This window comes from Dryobates pubescens, chromosome 14 (assembly GCF_014839835.1).
Source record: "Dryobates pubescens isolate bDryPub1 chromosome 14, bDryPub1.pri, whole genome shotgun sequence".
In the NCBI taxonomy this organism is placed as follows: domain Eukaryota; kingdom Metazoa; phylum Chordata; class Aves; order Piciformes; family Picidae; genus Dryobates; species Dryobates pubescens.
In genome coordinates, this window is record NC_071625.1 from 14235805 (window position 1) to 14250715 (window position 14911).

At 50.1% G+C, this 14911-nt stretch overlaps 1 protein-coding gene across 1 annotated transcript; it reads left to right on the plus strand.

The window, feature by feature from the left end:
- Nucleotides 1–3924: 3924 nt before the first annotated feature.
- Nucleotides 3925–12813, plus strand: LOC104299743 (lymphocyte antigen 6E). Its single transcript, XM_009899932.2, has 3 exons — nucleotides 3925–4074; nucleotides 9703–9822; nucleotides 11410–12813. Exons 1-3 carry the CDS (start codon nucleotides 4023–4025, stop codon nucleotides 11616–11618), a joined length of 381 nt encoding a protein of 126 aa, XP_009898234.1. The 5' UTR covers nucleotides 3925–4022; the 3' UTR covers nucleotides 11619–12813.
- Nucleotides 12814–14911: the final 2098 nt, after the last annotated feature.

The window sequence follows — 14911 nt, forward strand, 5'->3', positions numbered from 1 at the left end:
CTACCTGAAGGGAGGTTGTAGCCAGGTGGGGGGTTGGTCTCTTCTCCCAGGCAACCAGCACCAGAGCAAGAGGACACAGTCTCAAGCTGTGCCAGGGGAAGTTTAGGCTGGAGGTGAGGAGAAGGTTCTTCACTAAGAGAGTCGTTCGCCATTGGAATGTGCTGCCCAGGGAGGTGGTGGAGTCACCATCCCTGGAGGTGTTCAAGAGGGGATTGGATGTGGCACTTGGTGCCATGGCTTAGTGGTCATGAAGTCTTGGGTGACAGGTTGGACTTGATGATCTTTGAGGTCTTTTCCAACCTTATTGATTCTATGATTCTATGCTCTGCAAAACAATTCTGTTCCACTAACCTGGGGAAAAAAAAAAACCTAATTTACAAATTCAGCTGGGGTTTGGTGCCTCACTGAGACCCATGTGCACAGCCCCATCCAGGCTCAAAAAGTCTCATTCAAGCCCTGAAACAAAGATGTTGCAGTGAAGGAAACTTTCTGCATGCCACCTGGCTCCACTGAAGCTGAGCAAGCTTTTAGTGGGCCCACACTTAATGCTCAAGCTTTTCAAGTGCAGGTTGTGCTATGTGGAGCCAGGAGTTGGCCTTGATCCTCACAGGTCCATTTCAGCTCAGGATATTCTCCAGCCAGCCACTAGACAGCCCTGCCATTAAGAGTCCCTGTGTTGAGCTTTCCAGTCACAGAATCACGGGATGACAGAATGGTGGGGGTTGGAAAGGATATCTAAGGATCATCTAATTCAATTTCCCTGCTAAAGCAGGTTGTCATAAAAACAGGTTGCTCAGGATTGTGTCCAGGCAGGTTTGGAATCTCTCCAGAGAAGGAGACTCCACAGCCTCTCTGGGAGGCTTCCAGCACTCTCAAAGTCGTTCTTTATGTTTAGGTAAAGCTGGTTTTATGTTTAGGTGGAACTTCTTGTGTTGCAGCTTGTGCCTGTCCAGTCACTGGCCGCCGCTGAAAAGTGCACAGCCCCATCTTCTCAATCCCTACCCATTAGATACCGAGAAGATCCCCTGTCAGGCTGCTCATCACTAGACAAAACAGCACCAGGTTTCTCAGCCTTTCCTCCTCACAGAGGTGCTTCAGCATATTTGAGGCCACCACTGGACTCTCTGCAGTTGTTCCCTGTTTCTCTTGAACTGGGAGTCCCAGCACTGGACACAATACTCCAGGTGTGGCCTCATCAGGGCAGAGCAGAGGGGTGGAAGAACCTCCTTCAACCTGCCAACCACATTCTTCTAATGCACCCCAGGCCTTCTTGACTACCAGAGCACACTGCTGGCTCTTGTGAACTTGTTCTGGAATCTGCTGTCCCACACTGTAACCCTAGTAAGGAAGTGAGAGAGACAGCTTTACACCAGGAACCTTTCAGAGAGGCTTCCTTATCTAGTAGGTGTTCTACCATAGCAAATTGGTCCTCTGTTGCTCCGCCCACCTCTTCTCTTTGCATCACACTGTAATTAGCGCTGTCTCCACCCTGCCATTGCAGCAGTATTGGGATGAGTCCAGATCCGGTGATAAGTTGTGTCCTGAGTGACTCTTAGGTCCTCTCTCTTCCTCCCCAGCAGCAGACATGTCCTCTACAGGAAACTAAGGAGCTGAGAAAACTAGGAAGCTGTTGGCTCTTATGTACTTCTTGTGGGGATGAAGGAAGTGCACAAGACGTTGAATCACAGACTAATTCTGGTTGGAAAAATTCTCTAAGATCATCAGGTCCAACTGTTGACTTAACACCACTGTGCCCACTAAACCATGTCCCAAAATGCCATGTCTGGTGTTTTTTTGAACATCTCCTGCTACTGTGACTCCACCACCTACCTCCCCGGGCAGCTTGCTACCATGCCTGACCACTCTGAATAAAGAAATCTTTCCTAATATCCAACCTAAACTTTTCCTGCTACAACCTGAGGCTGTTACCTCACTTCAGGTAGCCATGAAGGCCAACAGCATCCTGTTACTTGAGAGAAGAGACCAAACCCCACCTCACTGCAACCTTCACTCAGGGTAGAAGGTGAGAAGGCCTCCCCTCAGCCTCCTTTGCTCCAGAATAAACAACTCAAATTTCCTCATCTGCTCCTCATGAGACTCATTCTCTAGACCGTTCACCAGCTTTGTTGCCCTTTTCTGGACATGCTCCAGCACCTCAATGTCCTTGCTGGAGTGAGGGGCCGAAACCTGAACTCAGGATTCAAGCTGAGGTCTCACCAGTGCACAATACAGGGAGACTATCACTTCCCTTCTCCTGCTGGCCACGCTATTGCTGATCCAAGCCTGGATGCTGTTGGACTTCTTGGCTACCTGGGCAGATACTGGCCCATGTTCAGCCAGCTGTCAACCAGCAGACCCCAGGTCCTTTTCTGCTGCGCAACTTTCTACCCACGCATCCCCAAGCCTGTGGCATTGCATGGGAAGGAACAGGAGAGCTGAAGGAACATGCCTTCACGGTACCCAGAATTTAAAATCTCAGTCGCTGCACCTCAAACCTGAGGTGAGCTTTGAGATTGCTCACATGTAGGCTACCAAAAGTCAGACCAACTCTTACAGAACCTGAACTTGGTTTGTGTGAGCCAGGAGTTTTGTGAGTGAGCTCAGGCCACCGCAAAGCTGGAAGTTCCCATTTTGTTTTAGTGTTTGCTTTGCAAAGCAGCGAATGCAACAGCCCCAGCAGCCCTTTCCAGAGCAAGCTCTCCGACCGCGGAAATGTACCGCTCACAGTCAGCTCCTGCTACAATAACTGGCAATGATAAGTAAAAACGAGCCCCAGGAGACAAAGAGGAAGTGGGGGGTTTGCAGGCATAGGTTTGTTTTCCAAAGAGAGGACTCTGCACTTTGACAAGATAGGAACTGGAATTTCTTCTGACAGATGCACTTGCCAGAAAATGCTGATTCTGCAGAATTAAACTCATCTCCGGCATACAGAATGTGTCAAAACTGATTTTTTTCTTGCTGGTTCACAGCCTCCCTCACTTCCAGGCATCCTTGACAGCCAGCTTCAAAGGGTCCCTCCCCTAGTGCCCTCCTTGAAGCTGGTTTCTCAGCTAGAATTATTTGTGTGGGACATACTGAATCTGTGCCACTACAACAAACCTTTCTGGTGGACCCGACTCTGCTCTCAAGACCCAGCCAAGCAGCCCAAGTTGTCCTGTGCCACCCCAGCTGCTGGGCCCTCCTACTTTCAAGCTTCCCCACCTTTTGTATCTAATCCCACTCAGGCTCTGGTAAACGGCTTAGGAAAGTGTTTCTTTATGTGCTTGCTTGTGTGGGTCTCTCATGGGGGCTGTGAATGCATAACGGTACTACATATAGAGAGGGTGCCATGCATGCAGGGGGCTTTGCATTCATGGGGTGTTGCACGCAGGAGATTACGCAGGAAGGGTGTCAGGGTTTTGCAGGTGCAGGGCATGTATGTATACGGAGTGGCTGTGAACATCTTGGGGGGAGCACGAGTGCTCAGGGGATCTGTGGGTGAAGCTGTAGAGAAGGGGAGAGAGGCATAAGCAGCAGATCCTCAAGGTTGCACTTGAAAAGGGTTGCGCATGAGCGGGGTCCGGCTTGCAGGGAGTCATACGATCATGAAACCGTTTCAGCTGGAAAAGACCTTTCAGCTCATCGAGTCCAACCATTATCTAACTCCCAAGTCTGACGCTAAACCTCCTCCTCCTCACTCTTCCATCAAAGAAATGGAAAGGGCTCTCGAAGGGGAAGGAAAAACGCACGGGGCAGCGCCAGGGGAGAGTTGCTATGCTGGGCTCTAACCCCACCTCCCCGCTAATCGCAAATCGAAAGGCCATGAGGTGACTGGCACGCCTTTACCCAGAACGCGGCTCTCCGGACCGGGGAAACGAAACGAGGCGGAGAGAGGGAGGGCGTCGGGGAAGGCGGTGCGGGGCTGTCCCGCTGGGCGGAGCCGGTGGCCTCTCCCCACCCCCGGCGCCCGGCCCAGCCGCCAGCCCTGCGCGCCGCCAGCCTCCCTTGCGCATCTCGCTTGGCCCCCGCCGCCGCGCCGCACCATGAAGGTTCTTCTGTTCGCTGTGCTGGCTGCCGTGCTGTGCGTGGAGAGAGGTAAGGGGTAAGAAGGGGGAAGATGCAAGCATCACCCATCCACACCACCTCTCCCCAAGGTCTCCCAGCCCTGGATTTAGGAGCAAATTGGTGGGGGTGGGGGAATGGTGGGATGCGGGGGGGGGGCGGTGCTGAATCTTGCAGGGTGGGCTCTGGAAGTTGGAGGTTTGCAGGCGTAAGGGGGTGAGGGATGCAAAGCATCGGGGGATGGGGGGGGGGACGCTGGGGACACGACGACGACACAGAGATGAGCTGTGCCGGGTGGGTTGGAGGGGTGTCTTCCCGAGCCTTGCTTCGCAGCAGTGTCCCCTCCTGAAGCAGGAACTTCAGGGTTTCCTTGCGTCTATGTAGAGGTGTGCATCTCCAGCTGTTCCTGAAGCTCATCCTAGTTGCAGCTCGAACAAAGCCCAGGGCAGGCTCCGGTCCCCCTTTTTGGGTGCAACGATCCGGGATAACGGCGCTGAAATGGACTGAGATGCATCCAAGGGAAAGGGGGGGAGGAGGGGGATGGAGAAGGGGGAGATATGGAGCCTAGCTCTGGCAATGGATGATGGAGCAAAGTGTGGGCAAAACCACTCGTGATTCTGGCTCCTGCTACCCCCACCCCTCCCGTCAGCATCCCTTGGGGATCCGACCTGCCATGCCAATGTGTGAGGCAGTGACCCCCCAAGGGATCATGTCCTTGTAGAGCATATCATGGGGCTGGCGCTGAAGGTGTAGAAAATGTGTTTCTTGTTGCTGGGCGTTAAACTGCAAGTTGTCGAAGTGGCAGGGTCTGCAATCTCCGCCTTCCCGTCGACTCCATTTCTGACTATCCAAAAAAACTCCACGGAGCAAAACCCCATATTGTTTCCATATGTCAGTGCTTGGAGAAGCCAAACAAAGAGCAAACGGGAGTTCTGGGCTTTCTGAGCCCCTGCTCAGGAAACAAGGGCTTTGTCTCCTGAGGATACCGCTGAGGAGAAACTAGTTATTCGCTGCCCATCCCGTACCCCCCACCCAGTGAGACCGGGTAGGAATTGGCAATTCAAGTGCTGAGTCTCCCGTCGGAGCCCAGTTGGCATCTGTTCAGTTCCAGCTGGGAGGATGGGCAGTCCAGGCCAAGGGGTTTCATTCCAACCCTGCCTCCCCAAAAAACCCAAGAACAACAAACAGAACCCATTCAGCTTTAAAGTAAGTTCTTAGTCAGGCAGAAGGGTCTGTTGCAGGTAGCTTTATCCCCGAATGCTTCAAGCACGTCCCAGGGAATCTGCAGAAAAGCTTTACCAAGTGCCCTGAGGATCGTCTTAAGAGCAATGGAAAAGGGAAGAGCATTTGGTGTGGGAACAGAATGGAAAAGCTGCTGAAGCAACAGCATTTTTCACCATTTTTCACAACTGAAGTAAGCTTTTAGAAGCTTTCCTTTTTTTCCCTCTTGCTCTTTGCAAGAATGGATTCAATCTCTTATCTTAGGAATTCCCCCCAAATGATCTGCTCTGTTCTGGGAGCTCTTTGTTCCTCCAAGGAGCTAAGCAGCAAACAAATAAACACATAAATTCTTCTGCTGCATTTTCCCCCCCTGCATTTCTCCCCCCTGCATTGTTCAGGGCTTCTTGTTTCAGTCTTTTTTTCCCCCCCTCATTTTATTTCTTTCATAGCTTTCAGCTCCAACTCTTTGCTGTGTCTCCAGCCCCATGAAATAATTCTGCCACCCTTCTTGTGCCTTTTGTCTAAGACATTCAGCCTCCTTGTTCTCTTAACTCTGCAGTTATTTAGTGGTCTGATTTAGAATCATAGAATCATTTAAGGTTGCAAAAGACCTCTAAGATCATGAAATCCAACCATCAACCCAATACCACTATGCCCACAGAACCATTTGCTGGGGCACAAAGTGGCACCTAGCTCTCTACATTTTCTGTCTTAAACTACATTGAGACCTTTCCTGGAAAGATTTTGTTCTATATTAAAGAGCAGGGGTACTAGGTAGGTGTGACAAATTAGAAACATGGGGACAGGTAGGAGATGCTGTGGTAGGAGCATAGATGTTGTCACATGGTGAAGAATTTCATGCCTAAAGGCATTTTGATGTGCATGTATAAATATTTTTGGATGTGTTTGTATCTGGAGCCTCTAAGGCTTAAAGACCAGCACTGCACCACTCAACTCATGCATTCAGTGTTGTGAGCCAAATACATATGGGGACATACGGTCCTGCCATAATACCCACAGGAATCCTGTAATCCTCTTCATTCCTGGTGCCTGTGAAATGGGATGAGTCAAATTGCCTCCTCAGTTTGCCCTCAGAGTGGTTGCAAGGTGAAGAAAGGTTTGGTACAGGTCGCCTGAGACTTGATGGTTGGACTTGATGATCCTAGAGGCCTTTTCCAACCTTAATGATTCTGTGATTGAGAGCAGAAACATGCTGGGGACAAGGGAACAGGAAGGAAGTTGCCTTCACTCTCAGGTCTCCCAGAATCACAGAATGGTAGGGGTTGGAAGGGACCTCTGGAGATCACTGAGTTTAACACCCTTGTTAAGGCAGGTTCACCTAAAGAAAGTCACACAAGAACATGTCCAGGTGGGTTTTGAATGTCCCCAGAGGTGGACACTCCACTACCATTCTGGGCAGCCTTTTCCATTGTTCTGTCACCCTTAAATTAAAGAAGTTAGGTGGAACTTCAACTTTGTGCCTGTTACCCCTTGTCCAGTCACTAGGCACCACTGAAAACAGACTGGTCCCGTCCCCCAAGACAGTTTTGGCCAATGAGGTCCAAAACACCACCCATGAAAATGCTCAGCAAGGGACAATGATGGCCTTAGAGTCAATAGCTGGCTTTGTCCTCCCTCTCTCCTAGTTCCTGAGGCAAGGTCCACCTAGGAATCTCTCCTGGGGCCTTTGACTCAACTGGTGGGCCTGTAATCCTGGGTTCTGGGTGTAGGTTGTGACTGCTGCCTTGGCATGCTGGGGTAGCACAGTTTTGGTGCAAGGGTCATTGGCAAAGTGATTGTTGTTGGGAGGATGTATGAGACAGTCCAGGAAATTCTTGCTTAGGGGGTTGTGGGGTTTGCTTTGTCTCCAAAGCAGAGTCCTTTGGCTGCCCTAGTGTGACATTCCAGCTCTCCCACTAACCCACTTTAATCTGTTTCACCGCGATTTATGTTTTTATTTTCTTTTGACTGCCTTGACCGTGGCTGCTCAAAAGGCATCCCTCCCAGAACAATTGTGGGGTTTTTTGCCTTTTTTTTTTTTCATTTTTAATAAAAACCTTTCCTTGAGAGAAACAGGACTGGGAAGAACCTCAAGAGGTCATGCAGTCCCACGGCAGGGCGGAACAGCTGCTGACTGGGATTTGTCCATCTTATCATAGAATGGTTTGGCTTGGAAAGGAATTTTAAAGGTCATCTAGTCCAAAGACCCCGCAGTCAGCAGGGACATCTGCAACTAGAGCAGGTTGCTCAGAGCTCCAAACCACCTGACCTGGCATGGCTCCAGGGTTGGGGCTTCTACAACCCTTCTGGGCAACCCGGGCCCACCTTCAGCATGAAAAAAATCTTTCTCTCTCATCTGATTCCCCCTCTTTTAGTTTCAAACCATTACCTCTTGTCCTGTCACAACAGGCCCTGCTCAAAAGTCTGTCCCCATCTTTCTGATAGGCCCCCTTTAAGTACTGAAAGGTTACAGGGAGGTCTCCCCAGAGTCTTCTCCTCTCTTGAGCTGAAAAATCCCCATCTCTCTCAGCCTGTCCTCACAGCAGAAGGGTTCCAGCCTTCTGATCATTTTTGTGGCCTCCTCTGGCTCCACTCCAACAGGTCCATGTCTCTCCTGTGCTGAGGACTCCAGAGCTGGACACAGTGCTCCAGGTGAGGTCTCACCAGAGCAGAGTACAGGAGCAAATTCTTATTCTTCGTAATATTCCATGACAGGGACTCTGAACCTCAACAGGCTTTCCCAGAGCTTCACCCGCTTCACCTCCTTAGGATAATCTGTAGTGGGGTTGAAAGAGGTGGGATCAGGAATTGTGCTGGTTTGCACTTCCCATCCTAAATCAACTCCTCCTCTGTTTGGCGTCCTGTAAACACAGGAGGTAAAGTTACTGCCTCGTTGCAGGACTTGCCATCCAAGGGCTGAAAAATCAAAGGCCATGAAACATCAGGAGCAGACCTGATCTGTCTGCCTATGTTGGTCAACAGTGTGGATGTAATGTTGTTGTATGTAAAAGGCATGGAAGATCATGTGTCCACCACAAGTGCACATGTCCTGCTGAGTTCCCAGTCCAGGCTCTTTCTGCAACCTTGTCCCACCACTGAATGCTGTTTTCTAGTCTTCCCCCTTTCTTGGGCAGATCTGAAGGATGAGGGGTGGGAGCCATCTGGTGGTGTCCATCCTGCTGATGTAGGATAAACCATTTTAGGGGACCTGTCATGGAGGAAGGTGTGAGGTTTTTTGGTGTCCCCTGACTACAAATTAACAAATGTTGGTTGCACGTGCTGTCTTCATAGTGCTATGACTCTTCTGGGAAGTGGGGACAGTGCAAGTCCTTGCAGATCTTGCTGCAATTCTGGGCTTGCTCTGACTGAAAAATTGTTTCCACCACATGTGCTAGCTCAAGCATAGCCTGAGCTTTGTGCCCTGCTGCCAAAGGCATGTCACAGAAAGCTTCAACCCATGGTCATGCTTGGAGTGTTTCCCATCAATGTCCATGGTAGCTGAACTGAATAAGTCCAAACCTCCAGCTTCAGTTTGCAGGCCTGAACTTGCCTTTGTTTCATTTCATTTGCTCTTAGAGGTCTTTTCTAACCTTAATGATTCTATGATTCTATTCAGGACATGGTTTAGTCAACATGGTGGTGTAGGGTTGACAGTTGGACTTGGTCTTAGAGGTATTTTCCAACCATAATGATTCTATGATTCTATTTCATGCTGGCAACTGGAGCTTGAACCCACTCTTGGTGCAAAACAGGAGCATGCCATAAAGTACCAGGTTGACCTATGGTTGTATTGAGGTTTTAGGTGATGGTTGATCCTGCCAAGAGCTCAAAATGATGTATCCCTTATGCCTAAACTCTTCACTTGGCCCATTATTTTTGGGGGAAAAAACCTCTTGCAGGCTGGTAAAGCTGAAATGCTGAGGGGCTTGGAGCATATCTCTGAGGAGGAAAGGCTGAGAGCCCTGGGGCTGTTTAGCCTGGAGCAGCCTGAGAGGGGATCTAATCAATGCTCAGCAAGAACTGAAGGGTGGGGGGGTCATGATGTGGCTGGGCATTTTTCAGTGGTGCCCAGTGACAGGCCGAGGGGGTACAAACAGGTTCAGACTCGGGTGGTTTCACTTGAACTTAAAGAAAGAATTCTTTCCTTTAAGGGTGATGGAGCACTAGAGCAGGCTGCCCAGAACGGTTGTGGAGTCTCCTTTTCTGGAGAGATTCCAAACCCACCTGGGCATATGTCTGGGCAACCTGCTTCAGGCAAACCCTTTTCTTACAGTGGATGAACTCCAGAGTTCCCTTCCAACCCCCCCAGTGCTGTGGTTCTATGAAATAGCAAGCGTGTCTGTGGCCAGATGTGGTACATGCCATGTGTCAGAGGTGAGGACCACCCAGTGAGGAGATCTTCCCACCAGCCCCTAACTGTGATGTGCCTTTCCCTTGCAGCCCACACGCTCATCTGCTTTTCCTGCTCGGATGCATCCTCCAACTGGGCCTGCCTGAAGCCTGTCAAGTGCGGGGAGAATGAAAACCACTGTGTGACAACTTACGTCGGAGTGGGAATCGGTGAGTGCTGACAGGGCCGCCTTCTTTGCCCCTCCTGGCTGCTCTCCTGGGTCACCTGCTGAGCTGCAGGAAGGCAGCTTCCTTCCTTTGGCTGAAGGAAAAAAAAGGAAAAGGGAAAGTTCTGCTTAGCAGCTGAGTGTCAGACCATCCCAAGGGATTTTTAGGAGGGATGTGCCTCCAGCTGGAGTCACGTTAAAGCCCACGTGCCTGCACCAGTTCCGGGAATCTGAGGGGAATTTTGGGGTGGGGGTGGGGAGGTTGCTGATGAATAAGTGAAAGTGTAGAGGATGCTGCAGGGCTTCCTCTGCAGGAAGCTCCAGGCTTGCCCTTCCTGCTTTTACCCTCTGTTTGGGTTGTCCATCTCTGTGCTTCCTCCATGGGCAAGGTGGGGTTGCTAGGAAGGGGAGATTTGCAGATTTCCTCCTTATGTGCTAGGAAGGATCTGGAGGTGGGGGTTGTCTGTGCTTTCTGGCTGCTTCTCCTAAGAGAAGTGCTGCTCTGGCAGGTCTCCTGGTGCTCTCCCTCGCAGGAGGGAATGCTGTTGGATGTCTGACTTGCAGGGTCTGCATCGTGGGTGGGTTGTGCATGCAGGAACCGAGGCTGGGAGCTTCATAAACCTGTCATCTTAGCACAGTGCTAATGGTTTCCTCTTTCCTGCTGCTAAATCTGTGCTGCACTTCCAAATGCAGGCTCTGTCTCCCCACTGCTCTGTGCTCCCCACGTTCCTTGTCTCACTTGAGGAGTCTCTGGGTCAAGCTCAAGTGGGATTTTTGAGATTCTTCACTGCTGTAGCCAAACTTTGGCCAACAAACTTTGACCAACAAGCTGTCCCTAGGGTGTTGCATGGTCTCTAGGCTCTGTGTGGGAGGTTATCATGGGGCGTTGCTTGAAACGTGTGGGCTGGCTGAGATTACTGTTGTGGCCTCATATCAAGAAGCACGTCATCCAGACCCCACCTGGAGTACTGCATCCGGTTCTGGTGCCCCCAGTACAAGAAGGACATCAAACTGCTGAAGTGGGTCCAGAGGAAAGCCAGGAAGATAATCAGAGAGCTGGAGAACCTCCCCTATAGGGATAGGCTACAAGAGTCAGGGCTGTTCAGCCTGGAGATGAGAAGGCTCTGTGGAGACCTTCTTTCAGTACCTGAAGGGGGCCTACAAGAAAGCTGGGGAGGGACTTATTACAGGGACTTGCAGTGATAGCATGAGGGGGAATTGATTGAAGCTGGAAGAGAGAGTATTTAGACTGGATGTTAGAAAGAAATTCTTTACAGTGAGTGTAGTGAGACACTGGAACAGGCTGTTCAGGGAGGTCATGGATGTCCCCTCCCTGAAGGTGTTCAAGGCCAGGTTGGGTGAGGCCTCAAGCAGTCTGGTCTAGTGGGGGTTGAAACTAGATGATCTTTAAGGTCCCTGCCAACCCAAATGATTCTATGAATCCCCTCCATGTCACCTCTGATGCTTTGACTATTTCAGTGCTGTTATTTCCTTTGCAGAACAGCTGATCAGCAAGCTGAGACGCATTCTAAACCCATCTCGTTTTCCTTTTCTTCCCTTTCCCCCCCACCCCCCCCCGATCTAAATTCAGGCAGCAAGTCTGGCCAGTCCATCTCCAAGGGATGCTCTCCCATTTGTCCCAGCGCTGGGATCAACCTTGGCATAGCAGCTGCCTCCGTTTACTGCTGTGACTCCTTCCTCTGCAACATCAGCGGCTCCAGCAGCGTCAAAGCCAGCTACAGCCTCCTGGCCTTGGCTGTCCTGGTCAGCTTCCTCTACGTCCTCAGGGCTCGCGAGTGATGGGGCTGGCCGAGGAAGAGCTGTCTTCCGCGGGCCGTCACAGGTCTCATTAGCCAATATCTTCTCTGTTGCTGTCTGCAAGGAGATTCTCTGCTTCTCAGCAGCCTTCCAAGGCGGTTGTTTCCCAGACTTTTCTGCTCTTCCAATATTGGAGACCTGGGCGGTTTGGCCGAGCTGTTCTTCTCCTTCTGTGGACATACCCCAGTGCACTCTTCACACCTGCTTGGCAAAGGTGGATCGTTTTGGAAGGGTTTCTGCTTTTATAACTAATATTTCCCCCGCTCCCCCTGCCCCGACTCGTTTCTAAGGTTGGTTCAAACAAGGCTGGGACTTGCCATGAAACCATTTCTAACCCCAGACACCGCCCGGTCAAGCATTCAGACGTTCCCGCCTCTCACCTCCATGGAGGTGCCTGGCACCAGCGTGCTCCACCACATGGCTGATCCTGGCACTGAGAATTCGTGACCCAAAGGGAGATGTGTTCCTGGCCTCTTGCAGCTGCAGTCTCTGTTTTTTATAAAATCATTTCATTTCTTCTGATCCTGGGCTGACTTTTCTGGAAAACGAATGAGCTGTTACCTTGTCCTTCTGAGCTCTGTAAGTGCCAGACCTGAATAAACATGCTCCTGTTCCCTCAGATGGGACACGTGCTCTGTGTGTTTCCTTGCTCCAGATAATTGTTATGGAAAACCCAAATACTGTGTCCAGCACGAGGGCCTCCTAACTTCTTGAGCAGCTTTTGAGTGCTTCCATCTCAGCATTCCATCCAGTTCACCTCTGAGCAGCAAATCCATCTCCTCCCTGTTGCTGTCCTTGATTAAACACCCTAGACCAACTGGTTTCACCTCTCCTGAGAACTGCCTTTTCCAGGTGTGTTTCAGTGGAAAAAGTCAGTTTTAGGGGTTTGAGTCAACCCCATTACTCCTAACAGAGCAAACACCCTGGAAATGGGACCTGTTAACATTAGTCTCCATGCCACAAAGACTTGGTGCCTCAGTTTCCCCACTTTTGGATGTGTGGTTGTGAGAGACTTTAATGACATTGTAAGCTAAACGATCCAGGGCAACAGGTCTGCTTGAAAAATGTAGTGGAGTCAGAGGCAAAGATCTCAAAACTCAGATCTTTAGGTTCAACCTGCAATCCCTGGCTGGTGGGCTGATGGTGCACATGGACTGCAGAAGGTGACTTCACCAATCCCGCTGCCTCTCGAATCCCAGGATCTTCCAAGTCTTTTGGCAGCATTGTTTCTGGAAGTTCTCAGCCCTATGATGGGAAATGTGTCCTGCCATCTCTGTGTTGTGCTGGTTTCTCACCTGCTCTACCTGCCTGTGGACTTGCTGGACATAAACCAGACAAAAACTGAGAGCCTTAAAACACCAGGCAAGAGCTTGCTGTCACTTCCACTGATTGATCAGAGGTGGACTGGGCTTTTTGTCTGCTTCTAGAAAGAAATACTAGGTGTAGAGGTGACACTCCTTGGCCATTTCCCTCCTTGGACATGGTTCTCTCGGGTCAGAAGATAATAGTCTCTCATGCTGTCCAATTAGACCTCTGTCCCCTCTGTCTGGGTGATAAACATGAGATGTGCAGATGCATAGAAATATTTGCAACAAAAGTGGTTAGATGAGTTTTTTTTCATCCTCCTCCTCACCTGGTAATTAAAATGACACAGATGCTAATGACACCCTTCTACAACAGGAGGACCTGTCATGGTGACGTGACCCATAATTAGGTGATGAGTTTGGAAGGAATGCATAGCTTGTCTGCTTGCTCCTCAGATGTGTCTTCCTCTGGTTAATGCACCCTCTTTCACCTGCTGGAACCACAGAGTTTGAAGTGCTCCACAAACCTCTGCTATGCACGAGTAGCACAGGGAAAGTTGGGGAAAAAGTAACCAGAAATGGAGTTAATATTCCCAAGCTTCCCTGTGTATGAGCCTTCCTTCCAAAAGGGTTAGAACATTCCTTGCAGGGTTAATTTGGTCTGCTGATTGCTGCCGGTAGGTAGCTGGCTGAGCCAACAGTGTGCCCATGTGGCCAAGAAGGACAACAGCATCCTGGCTTGGATCAGCAAGAGTGTGGCCAGCAGGACCAGGGCATTGATTGTCGCCTTGTACTCAGCATTGGTGAGGTCACACCTTGAATCCTGCATTCAGTTTTGGGCCCCTCCAAGAAGGACATTGAGGTGCTGGAGTGTGTCCAGAGAAGGGCAATGAAGCTGGGAAGGGTCTGGAGAACTTGTGAGGAGCAGCTGAGGGAACTGGGGTTGTTTAGCCCTGAGAAAAGAAGGCTGAGAGAAGATCTGATTACTCTTTACAGTTTGCTGAAAGGAGGTTGAAGTGAAGTAGGGGTTGTTCTCTTCTCCCATGTCACAAGTGATAGGGCAAGAGGAAAAGGCCTCATCTTGTGCTAAGTTGGACATTAGGAAAACTTTCTTCACTAAGAGGGTTGTCAAGCCCTGGAACAGGCTGTCTAGGGAAGCGGTGGAGTTGCCCTCATGGAGTGGGTAGATGTGGTACTGGGGGACATAGTTTAGTGGTGACCTGTCAGTGCTGAGTTAACAGTTGGACTTGATGATTTCAAAGGTCTCTTCCAACCAGAATGATTCTGTGCTGCCATACTGAGACCAAGGCAGCACCCAGAAGCACAGAAGCAGTCTAACTTGCATGTAGTGGGGCTTTAACTCTTTTCTAGCCACCAGGTAGAAAGTATCTTGGGTTTGGACTGAATCATCCTCACAACACCTCTGCTGTGAGCAAAGAGCTAAAATTAAAAGCCTCCAGCATAGCTGTGTCCTAATGCCTGATCATTCCTTTACCAGGCTTTTGAGGCTGCCACACTGGGCAATCCCAGCCATGAGCAGAGACAGGAGGCATGGCTGCCCCTCCAATGACCGTTTCCCTCCTATCTTGCTGTTTCAGAGTTTGCTCATGCCCAGGACTCGGTGATGCAAGGCAGGGAATACTGGTGGGCAGGGCATTCAGCAGGCTACTTATCCTATACAAATAACAAGTTATATTAATGGTGTTGCCAGGGGACACGTGTGAAGGTCACATTATACATGTTCTTGAGCCTATGGATGGTGAATAGAAAGCATATGGAGGTATTTTTTTCCTCTCTTCACTCTCTTTGTTCTTTCTTTCCTCCTGTGCTATATTCCTATACACTTGGTAGATGGAAGAAGAGATACTGACTTTTCCTTTTTTCCCCTTCTAAACACACGGGCAAAGATCTCTTTGATAGATTTATGGAGATTTAAGAGAGAGGGAGGCTATGACAGCTTGTCAAATGCAG

Excerpts from the sequence above, each read along its gene's own strand:
- LOC104299743 (XM_009899932.2), top strand. The coding sequence starts at position 4,023 with ATGAAGGTTCTTCTGTTCGCTGTGCTGGCTGCCGTGCTGTGCGTGGAG. Across the intron at positions 4,075-9,702 it reads CGTGCTGTGCGTGGAGAGAG|CCCACACGCTCATCTGCTTT; the intron begins GTAAGGGGTAAG and ends TTTCCCTTGCAG. Across the intron at positions 9,823-11,409 it reads TTACGTCGGAGTGGGAATCG|GCAGCAAGTCTGGCCAGTCC; the intron begins GTGAGTGCTGAC and ends ATCTAAATTCAG.